The sequence below is a fragment of the Saccopteryx leptura genome, chromosome 3 (genome assembly GCF_036850995.1).
Source record: "Saccopteryx leptura isolate mSacLep1 chromosome 3, mSacLep1_pri_phased_curated, whole genome shotgun sequence".
Classification (NCBI taxonomy): domain Eukaryota; kingdom Metazoa; phylum Chordata; class Mammalia; order Chiroptera; family Emballonuridae; genus Saccopteryx; species Saccopteryx leptura.
In genome coordinates this window covers 5,855,885-5,866,955 of record NC_089505.1, presented here as the reverse complement: position 1 = coordinate 5,866,955, position 11,071 = coordinate 5,855,885, and the positions used below count along the sequence as shown (strand labels likewise).

The 11,071-nt window shown below is 57.5% G+C and overlaps 1 protein-coding gene across 3 annotated transcripts in view; it reads right to left on the bottom strand.

Moving 5' to 3' along the window:
- The window catches only part of SMOC2 (SPARC related modular calcium binding 2), a 184,753-nt gene extending 180,373 nt beyond the window's left edge, over positions 1 to 4,380 (bottom strand). For all 3 annotated transcript variants that reach the window (XR_010750017.1, XM_066372872.1, XM_066372873.1), the window contains exon 1: positions 4,125 to 4,380. Coding sequence is in view for 2 of the 3 variants with exons in the window: in XM_066372872.1 (XP_066228969.1) it covers positions 4,125 to 4,208 (84 nt within the window). In the remaining variant the exon portion in view is untranslated. The remainder of the gene's footprint in view (positions 1 to 4,124) is intronic.
- Between the last annotated feature and the right edge of the window lie 6,691 nt (positions 4,381 to 11,071).

Sequence of the window (11,071 nt, the reverse complement as noted above, 5' to 3'; positions counted from 1 at the left end):
GAGTGTCCCCGCCCCCAAGCACTGGCCCTGAGTGGGACAGCATCCAGTCACCCCACAGCTGCCGGGAACGGAAGGGCATTTTGAGGTTGGTGTTTCAGCAACATCAATACTAGATCTTCTCATGGACACGCTGACAAGGAAGCATTTAAAATTTTTATTTGAGCAAATATTGTTTCCCATCCCCTTCCCTGTGTCTTTCTTTTTTTCTTTTTTATTACCTTTTTTTAGTGCGAGGACAGGAGGCAGAGACAGACTCCCGCGTGCGCCCTGACCAGGATCCACCTGCAAGCCCATTAGGGGGCCATGCTCTGCCCATCTGCGGCCCTTGCTCTGTTGCTCAGCAACCAAGCCACTTTTGTTTTTTTTAGCGCCTGAGGCGGAGGCCATGGAGCCATCCTCAGCACCTGAGGCCAACTTGCTCAAAGCATTGGAGCTGTGACTGTGAGAGAGGAAGAGAGAGAGAAAGTGAAAGGGAGGGGGAGGGGTGGAGAACAGATGGTCAACTCCCTGCCCTGACCGGGAATCTAATCTGGGATTTCCACGTGCTTGGCCAACACTCGACCACTGACCCAACTGGCCAGGGTCCCTTCCCTCTCTTTTAAAACAAATAAATACACACAGGGGTGGTAATCCGCTGTTTTAACTTTGTGGTCGCACCTGCCCCTGACCACAGGTCCTGAGCCCTCCCCATGCGCCCCTCGTGGGAAGGTCATGACGGTCAACCAGTCCCGAAGGGAGAAGGCGGTGCCCAGTTATAAAGTCGCTGAAGGGAACACAACACCAGTGCCAGGACACCCCTCCCCAGATCCCGAAGCAAGGAGAACAATTTCAGGTTGCACTTGGAAGTATCACGCCCAGTCTGATGCCCAGGGGCTTACAGTTCCATTTCCTCTTCTCTTGAAGGTAGACACAACAGAACGCTCAGTGAGGGTGTGGTGCGGGTGACGTGAGAAAGCAGACACAGTGTCCCCTGACAGAGCATGTGTGTCACAGGCGCCCTCAGTGGGCGCTCCCCTTCCCCTAGCAATGAGGAAAGGCACCCTGCCTTCTAAGTGTGGGCACAAAAGCACCCAGTTGGCTCTGAAACGAAGCCACAGCTCTACCTCGGACACTTCTGGGACAGAGCATGGGTACTGCTCTCCTCCCTGCCCCGACAGAAAATGCTCAGGTGTGGGTCTATCAGGGATCAGTCGAAATCCGTATAACTTCACCTCTGACAAACTAGATGAGTTGAGGTCCTGTCTGTGCAGCCAGCGATTCACACTGTGAATTACTCCCAGTCTCACATGAAAAATGGAGACGGCCTGGCTTTAGGATATACCGTCTTCTTCAAGGAAGAGGGAGACGTGAGCCCAAACCAGGGTGGAACAGACATGGTTAACATCGTCTGTTGATTGGAAGTAACGCTGAGGTCTGATTGAGGCTGGAAGACTGTGTCAAGCCCTCAGAGAATCCTAAGAAACAACACCAAAGGTCTCACGGCAAAGAAACAGGAAAACATAATGATCAAGTAAAGCAGATTTTCTTAGTCTTGAGCACAGGGTCCAGGGGCACATCCGGCTGCACTGTGCCCACCGAGCAGGAGGCAGGGGGACAGGGTCCAGGGGCACGTCCGGCTGCACTGTGCCCACCGAGCAGGAGGCAGGGTCACAGGGTCCAGGGACACGTCCGGCTGCACTGTGCCCACCGAGCAGGAGGCAGGGCACAGACGTGTCGTTCCGAGAAGCCAGGATGGCTGTCCGGTCCACACGACTTAACACACGACGACGCTCACGCGCACACCAAGAGCAAAGCGGCACACTTGGCAGCGGTGACAGGTGGAGGGACTGTGGGGCAGTCCTCCAGGCACACCTGAGGACACAGCCACAGGTGAGTGGATAATAACGGCATTTACAGCTATCTCACGGGGGCCATCAGATAGTGTTCATTGGAGAACTAATAGGCACTGGGCATACTGAAAGTCTTATCTTTAAATCCTTGAATGTGCTAAACAGATATTAAGCCTTTATCCCCGGTTTACAGACAAGGAAAGTGATGAAGAAGGAAGTTCAGTTAACGTGCCTCCAGAAGACACCTCGCTGTTGCTCCCCTTCCCCACGGCTGAGGCTGCGGCTGTGACGTACAGGCCAGATGTGAATGTGGTGGAGAGGGCCGCCCCTCCGGGAACAAAAGAGATCCCCACACACAAGGAGGTGGTCTGAGGAGACCCCAGCACCACAGAGTGACCAGCACACGTAGCATTCCCACTGGGCCCATCATCTGCCAGCTTCCTGGTGTCCCAGGCTGGGGGTAGGGTAGGAAAGCCGTTGGCCAAAATATTTTACAGCTTTCAACTTTTCTCCTCAATGCGAAAGCAAAACAGCATTTCATTTGCAAGTGCGGTTTGAGAGGCAAAGGTTTTCTGAGCGGTGCAATAAAAGGGGCACCATGCCCGAGCCCCACCCCCCACCCCAATCGGCTGCACCATGGGGGGTGCCACGTGTGGCCAGCATCGCTGGGGACCCTGCGGACCCACTTGCGAAGCTCAAGGACTGCAGGCTGCACACAAATGGTTAAATTAGGAGAGGGGAGGGAAAGAAGAAAAGAAAATCTGCAGAGATTTAAATTGTTCCAATAACTAACCACACGGATTCTGCTTCTCCGTGGAGGGACCACCGGCTGAGGCTCCCCAGCATGGCAGGCAGATGGCGGGCTGCCTCTTGTGCTTTCAGGGAACCCGTGGCCGCCGTGGGGAACCTGCCGCTCCAGCTCTGGAGAAGACGGAGGGCCTCCTCTGAGCACTGGCCTCGGGCCCCCCCAACCCTTAGTGCACTATCACGGAGGCGGGCTGGTTTTATCTGTGTGCATCTCTGCGTACACGTATGTGCAGATGTGTATACACGTGAACACATGCAGCAAATGCTATCTGATGGGCCCGTCTGGGGAGATAAAATATCTCCGGGGAAAGCCGAGCGTGTGAAAATCTCCTTCAAGCCTCCAGTTAGAAGTCTCTAATCTACAAGTCATTGTGAGACACAAGGCAGGGACCCAGGACGGCTCCAGAAGAATTTTAGGTATGAACCATGAACTCACTAACTCCTTCCCCCCTCACACTGCTTTAAAAAAAAAAAAAGGCTCACAGGAGTGCTTCAAATTTGCTGAAAAGCAGAACCGGACCACAGCCTCTATTTTTGATACAATAAACGCCTTCAGGACATGTCTCGGGCCACTTAAAAGCGTCCCTCCACCAGAGGTGTTCTCTCTACCTTCATGTTTTCTCAAGCACTTGTTCAAAAACACATTTAAGTGGAATGTTTTCGTTTCTGCAGATTGCATTAATTATGGGTTTGCAAACAGTGCAAGCCCACGAGGTCTGCCTGAGCTGGGGGCTGCAGATGCAGCCCGGGCCAGCGGCCGGTGGCTTGGCGCGGCCCCTGAACATAGCTCCGCGCTTGGCACCATGCGCCTTGCCGGCCAAGGCCGTCGCCTAGAAGATGCAGCTAAGAAAGAAAAACACAGGGCGGTCAACCGCGGTGACCCATGCGCTGGGGCGCGCGCCGCTGCGCACAGAGCCGGCCCTGGGAGAGGATCGGGAGGGCAAAGTGGCTACAGGACGCAGGGGCGCCTCCTCCCTCCTGTTTCTGCCTCCTTACACTACTGACAAATGATCCTTGTTTGTAATGTCATCTGCTTTTCCTAACCTCACTCGCGGAGGGTCTCCAGAAGGCTCGGCTGGAACGTGTGGGCCACAAGGAAGGCCCACAGCTTGCAGCTTCTTCACCCAGCAAGCACCCACGCGGAGTGCCCGCACACAGACGCGCTCCAGGGCAGCGGACTAGGGGCGACTTGGCGCCGAGTGCCTGATGAGTCCGCCTCGAACAGGACGCCGGCGCGCGGGACCCTGCCCACCCGGAGTGAGGGAGCGCGCTGCAACTCCCGCCCACTCGCGGCACTAGGACACCCCCACCTCCCGTGCACTCTCAACAGCCCGCGACCGTTCAGCCAGGAGCGCACATCCCGGACTCGCCGGGGTCCCACCTGCCCCAGCCCCTCCAGCAGGAGGAGGCAGCACTTCCCCTGGGGTCACCTGCTCTCTGCGCCGGGGCGCCTGGACCGCGGGGACGCGGGCGCCAGCCGAGACTCACCGTGAGCGCCGAGAACTTCTGCGCGGGTGCCGGCGGGAGCAGCCCCGCGAGCAGCGGCAGCCAGCAGAGCCGGGGCAGCAGCATGGTGCGGGCGGGGCGCGCGGCCGAGAGCCGGGCAGAGGGGCAGCTCGCGGTCCTCTCCACAGCTCTAGGCAGCCCTGACTCGTCCAACTGCCCTCCCGGCACCGAGCAGTCCTCGGGTTCTTTGCGGCTTCCCTGGCTCCTGTCAAATAACTCCAGAGCGTCCCGGAGCCTCCTCCCTCTCTCCTTCCCTCCCTCCCTCCCTTCCTCGCCTCTCCTCCCCTCCCGAGCCCCACCTCCTGCGCCTGCCGCCGCGCCCCGCTTGGCTGGGCTCTAATGCCTGCTCAGCCCGGGCGCGGATGGGCTGAGCAGGAGCCCTAGAGGGGGCCACCAAGGCCAAGCTGCGGCCTGTCGGAGCTGTGTGCGTGCCTGTTGCCCGTGCTGGCACACACACACACACACACACGGATGCACGCACATACAATATGCACGCACATGCGTGCACACTTACGCACTTGCACCCTAAGAGAGCTCCCTGGCCCAACCACCCACAGGATGCGCTAAGCCCTCCTTCCGTCCCAAGGCACCGACCAACCCTCTGGGTCTGTGACCCGCCCGCAATAACTGGAAGCCTAGGTCTGTCCCCAGCCCGGGGCCCCACCCCGTGATTCTCCTCAGCCCCTGGGCTGAAGTGCCATCTCTTCCCGTCCAGGATGTTGGCTGTCAAAATTTGTTGGTTCTCCGGCTGGGGCAACTATTAACAACACATTGTCCAAAAATGACACCGAGGTTGAGACGCTCTAGCGCCTTTGCGCAGGTTGATTCAGTGGGCGCGTTGTGGACCCGCAGATCCGGGATCTGAAGTGCACGCAGTGGTGACTGGTGACCGGGCAAGCGTGGCTGGAATGTGCCCTCTGTGGAGCAGGCTCTGTCCCAGTGGGCGGGCGTTTCTGCAGGGAGCACAGGGCACAGGAGCTGCAGGCTCCTCGGTGGAGACCGGCGGGAAACCAGGAGAGCTCTGCACACCCAGGCTCTGGACAGGATCCACTGCAGACAACATTGCTGAAATAGTTTAGCCTTGGCTTACAACTTTACAGGAAAAAGCCCTAATTCTGGCTCACACAAAACCAAGAGTGAAGATTTGCAAGAACAATGCATCGATTGACTCGTCAAGGGGAACTGGGAAAAGAACAAATCATAGAAAATCCAAATCTGGTCTTTAATCTGATGTTTAATCCAAAACTTTAGCTCTGGGTGGGGGAAGGGCTGTATCAGCAAATTCTGGGTCCACTGCGGAGACAAAGGTTGTGCTGTTCCAAGGGTGGGAGTCCCATGCTCCAGCAGGAGAAGGCTCCCCGTGTTCATTAGGAGAGTGAGGGGCTCGGGGCCACAGAGAGAGGAGGAAGAAACCCACGGTCCTGGAAGGGGGTTACTCGAAGAATTCTCCTCAAACCCGTGGGCCTAGAGAACCTATTAAGTACTTTAAACACATTCCTCCTGGCTTGAGGGCTCAGAAGGAAATGATAATAAAACTCTGGGGACTGCTCTGGGTCCCGAGAAACAGGTGAGCAAAGCAGCTGTGAATGATTAAGTAAATATGAAATGCTATTAGGAAACGTTAATAAAAATTAAAGTAAAAAATTTTTTAAAATACTTGGAGGCTGCAAATTCTCAGATCATCCAAAGAAGAAAATGTCCATTCAGGGCTGACCTGAATTCTTTAAAAGGCATATGCTACCAAACATTCTGTCCTGACTTCCCACCTCAGGGAGAAGACCGCAGGCCGCACCCTGACATCAGTCTGATTCGGTGCACTCTCCTCTGGAACCCAGAAAACTGAAACCAGTCTCGTTCGTTTGCACTCATCGGCCTCAAGAACGGCAGACCAGGAGCAGACGCGATTATTCAGCCTCAAGAACGGCAGACCAGGAGCAGACGCGATTAGAACGGCAGACCAGGAGCAGACGCGATTATTCAGCCTCAAGAACGGCAGACCAGGAGCAGACGCGATTAGAACAGCAGACCAGGAGCAGACGCGATTATTCCCATTTTACAGGTGAGACGTAACCGCACAACAGGCGGGAGTCCCGGCCATTTCTCATAGCAGCGAAATCAGGACCAGACGCCCGACGGGCAGCCCTGACCATTCAGCCCTGTGTCCTCCAGAGGTCTGGAGGAGCCGCGGGGGCCAGGAGCTGACTCCTAGGCCCTGAGGCCTTTTATTCAGAATCTCAACACATTGTTTACATGTCGGCTGCGGACCCACTGGGAATTCTGGGAAGACGGACAAAGTGCTTGTCCCAGACTCTGACCAGTGATGGCGGTTGGATCCTCCCCTCAAAGACCGTCGGGTCCAAAATGCCAAGTCTTAGTTTCCAACAGATACTGAGTGTGGAGACATAATGTTTCAATTTTCATAAAGAAGATCAATACATTTATTAAAAACACTAGGAAATCAGTATGTCCATCTAACATTCTTTTTTTTTTAATTTTTTTTATATTTATTCATTTTTTTTTAAGAGAGGAGAGGGAGAGACAGAGAGAGAGAAAGAGGAGAGACAGAGAGAGAGAGAGAAGGGGGGAGGAGCTGGAAGCATCAACTCCCATATGTGCCTTGACCAGGCAAGCCCAGGGTTTCGAACCGGCGACCTCAGCATTTCCAGGTCGACGTTTTATCCCACTGCGCCACCACAGGTCAGGCCCATCTAACATTCTTAAGCCTCCAGAAGTTATTACCGGCATGAATGCCGGGTCAATGCCTTGTTAGAAAGTATATACAAGCAAATTTGCTTAGTTAAAAATTAAGGCAGGAGCCTGACCAGGCAGTGGCACAGTGGATACAGCACCGGCCTGGGATGCAGAGGGCCCAAGTTCAAACCCCAAGGTCGCTGCCTTGAGCGCAGGCTCAAGAGCTTGAGTGCAGGGTCGCCGGCTTGAGCGTGGGATCGTAGACATGACCCCATGGTCTCTGGCTTGAGCCCAAGGTCACTGGCTTGAGTAAGGGGTCACTCGCTCTGCTGTAGCCCCCCAGTCAAGGCACATATGAGGAGAGCAATCAGTGAACAACTAAGGTGCCACCACAAAGAATTGATGCTTCTCATCTGTCTCCCTTCCTCCCTATCTGTCCCTCTCTGTCACACACACACACACACACAAAAAAATTAAGGCAGGAAATAATCAGTTAATATTTTCCAACCAGTTCCTCTAGGACATATAATCCCACAGAGAACGTTCCCTGGAAATGTGGGCATTTTTAAAATAAGTGATAAGGGCTCATTCTAAATCATGGCGTGTGGACCGGGGACAGTTGTGATGAAGAGCAGGGGCGAGTCCTGCCCGGGGCCGGGCCATCCCTGCTTTTCCACGTCCCTTTCCCTTGCAGGCCATTAGCAAAATGCTCCATCACATGTGCTGACTTACGTTTTTATTTATTTTAGAATGCTAAAACAGCAAAAGGGTTTTTCTGTGTGTGTGGACGTAATATAATTTAATTATTATTTCTGGCTAACTCGTGTTTGGCCAGAAAACTTTCTGTCAGCTCCCTCTGCCCCTCGGTCTGCAGAGTCTGAGACCTCCCTAACCAGTGTCTCCGCCGACGCAGCGTCTGTGACGCGTGGTGTGGGGTCCCCGCCCTGAGTGTTCCGAGCGGGAGTGGAGCGACGCTGAGCACCGCGTGGACCCTGGACAGTTCTCAGCCGTTCCACCAGCCACTCAGTCTGTCTCCACTTTCTCCCAGTTTCCACTTCACCCCGGCAGGAAGAACCTTCAGTTCCCCTCAGGCCAGTTCTGGGGAGTCGCCCTCTCTCGTCTGACTGTCCGTCCCCCCCCCCCCCCGTCTCCGCTCATGGACTTACTCCCGACTGGCCCTCTGGACAAGAGAAGGTCCGTGTCTGGTGGTTCCTGGTCCCTCTGGCCTCCCACTTCCATTCCTTCCCGTCAGTCCGGGGATGAGGAGGCCTGACCCTGACGTTACCCGGGCTTTCAGCCCCAGCCCCCACCTTCAGAAACCCGCGGGCCACGGAAGTGTGGCAGACAGACAGCGCGGACTGGGGCCTGACAAGTGGACGGTTCTGGCCTTCCCTGGGACTCTAGGGCTTGAGAGTGGACAGGGCGGGCATGTGTGTCTGACCCTCGGCCTAACTCAGACATTCCCTTTTCTGTTTTTATACATTTAAGTAACAAATCGTGAATCATTTGAATCTGCCTTTGAGACAAGTGTCTTCTTCCTTCTCAAGATGCCCATCCAAGTTTGACGACAACACTTTTCAGGCCTTTTTGGAATTTTTAATCTAGTGGAATGTGCCAGGTGCTCTGTACACAATGTCTGATGATCCTGCAGAGACCGCGTGGAGGGCTCACTCTACAGAGGACAACGTGAGGTGAGACATTCCAGCACCTGCTGGCCCGCACAGCCGCTGAGTGGGGGGAGCGGGACCCTTTCTCGGTTCCCCCCCCTCGGGGCCCAGGCTGTTTTCTGCCACAACAGCCAGCAGCAGCGAGCTGGTGAGCACGGACTCCCTTCTGCATCTCACTTGAGATCCGCTGCCCAACAAGGAAGAAAGCACTTGTCTTTGACATGCTGTAAGGCTCCGTCCCCACTGCAGCTCTCCAAGTGAAGGGTTAACATTTCCACAGAGTTCTGTTTCACAAAGCCAAGTACAAAATTGCTACTTTCACAGCGAGATCATCGGCTCTCGAGTTGAGGGGAGACGCCCGGGCCACTCCAAAGGGTGTATTCTGGTGCCAGAGATGCGCTCCGTCCAACCAGGCTCTCCTGCGGTCAGTCCCCGCACGCAGCTGCCCAGAGAGGGCGCAGGTTACCGAGCGCTTACGTTTCATGACCTCCAAGAGCTGGTTTTGCCTTTTCATCACGAAGCTACATTTATTGGTACATGAAACTTATAAAATACACCCATTACAGAGTTGAAACAGTAATTTTACAAGCTCAGCACACCCGAGACTGAGGCAGGCAGAAGGTGTGTGCACAGAGAGACCCGGAGTTCACAGAGCAAGCAGCAGCCCAGTTCCTCCCAGCTTGGGCCACCTGAGTGCCACAGCCCAGACACTCCTCCTGCTTCTCACCTGAGACCTGCCTGCAGGCGGGAGAAGAGTTAAAATGGCACCAGAAATACGGCTTCCCAGGAATCCCTTGTGGCGGGTGGACCACAGGGATGCGAGCTGTGCTGACCCAGAGCAGTGTGAGAGGAGACCCGACGAAGAAACCTCCCAGCTGCCTCCGCCCCCGCCCCCCCCCCCGTGCCCTCCACAGCCCCGCCCCCGCCACCCCCGTGCCCCCCCGCCACCCCGGTGCCCCCCCGCGGCCCCCGCCACCCCCCGTGCCCTCCACAGCCCCGCCCCCGCCACCCCCGTGCCCCCCCACCACCCCGGTGCCCCCCGCGGCCCACGCCACCCCCCGTGCCCTCCACAGCCCCCCCCCCCGCCACCCCCCGCCACCCGGGTGCCCCCCGCGGCCCCCGCCCCGCCCCCGTGCCCTCCACAGCCCTGCCCCCGCCACCCCCATGCCCCCCCGCCACCCCGGTGCCCCCCGCGGCCCCCACCCCCCCCCCGTGCCCTCCACAGCCCCGCCCCCGCCACCCCCGTGCCCCCCCCCCGCCCCCCCCCCCCGCCCCCCCCCCGTGCCCTCCACAGCCCCGCCCCCGCCACCCCCGTGCCCTCCGCGGCCCCCGCCCCCCCCCCCCCGTGCCCTCCACAGCCCTGCCCCCGCCACCCCCGTGCCCCCCGCGTCCCCCCCACCCCCGTGCCCCCCGCGGCTCCCCACCACCCCACCACCCCATGCAGGATGGGACCCAGTGAAGCCCCGCCCAGAGGTCCCTGTGCACAGAAGTGTGTCCTGTCCCCAGGTAGCTCGGACCCACAGCACAGCACGGGCTCCATGGCAACAGAAGCACTGACAGAAACATTGTTTGCCCCTTGATCCGACCCCACAGACCAGCTCCCCCATCTTTGGGGAGTGTGCATTGCGGTAGCGGAATTTTGGCCGCACCATCCAATCGGCTTTGCTCCATCTTCATAAGCAGAGCCCTTGACGACTTCGGTGGGGAAGCCAGGGTCTGCTCGGGACTGATGAGAGTTAGGGATGGATCCTAACTGTCTGTCCTGGGGATACAGGAGCAGGAAGTGGGGCTCTGCTCACCTGACTTGGGACATCACACTCATGGTCCTGGAGGTCTGGATGCTCCCTAGGAAACCAGGCCTGTCCTTTCACCCCTGCAGTGTGACGAGGAGCGGGGGCCAGCCACACACGCAGTAACTGACGAGTGGGTGCCACACACACAGTGCTCGTCCCTCCCGGAGGCTCACAGAGCAAGGTCGTTTGCACTCGGTGAACATCACCAATGTGCTGCTTTGGGACAGGCCTCCCTACGGAGGCCTCCCCGCTGCCCAGCGGACCTTCACGTCCGCTCGCATGAACCAGGAGACATCGGTCGTGCTCTGTGGTTCTGAGAGTGACCTTCTGACTGCAGAGGGGCCCCTGGCACCCCTGTCCCCAAGGGAACCCCACGGTCAGGGTCTCCACAGCTGTCCCTCTGGCCACGGCCCCTCCTGGAGAAGACTCTCTCGGGCCAGAACTCCCCCCTGGCTGCAGCCAAAATTCCAGGGAGCCAGGCAGAAGCAGGCGGAGGGCTCCAGCCCCGATGCTGTGAGCCACACGCCGTGCCCCGGTGGCCGTGGGCTCCCCTGCACAGTCCCTGTGGCCATCCGTCCCGGCTCTTCTGCGCCTTCCTGGCACATCCACATCTCACTTGCTTCCTAATAGATTTACAGCCACACGAAGTCACCATCAAGAACGTTTCCGTGAAGGACCGAAGATGTGGCCTCCTTCCTGCAGCTGCTCCAGCTGTGCCCTCAGCAGACGTGCCCTCAGCAGACCGCTCAGGCCTGGGCGAGGGAGGGCACAGGGACAC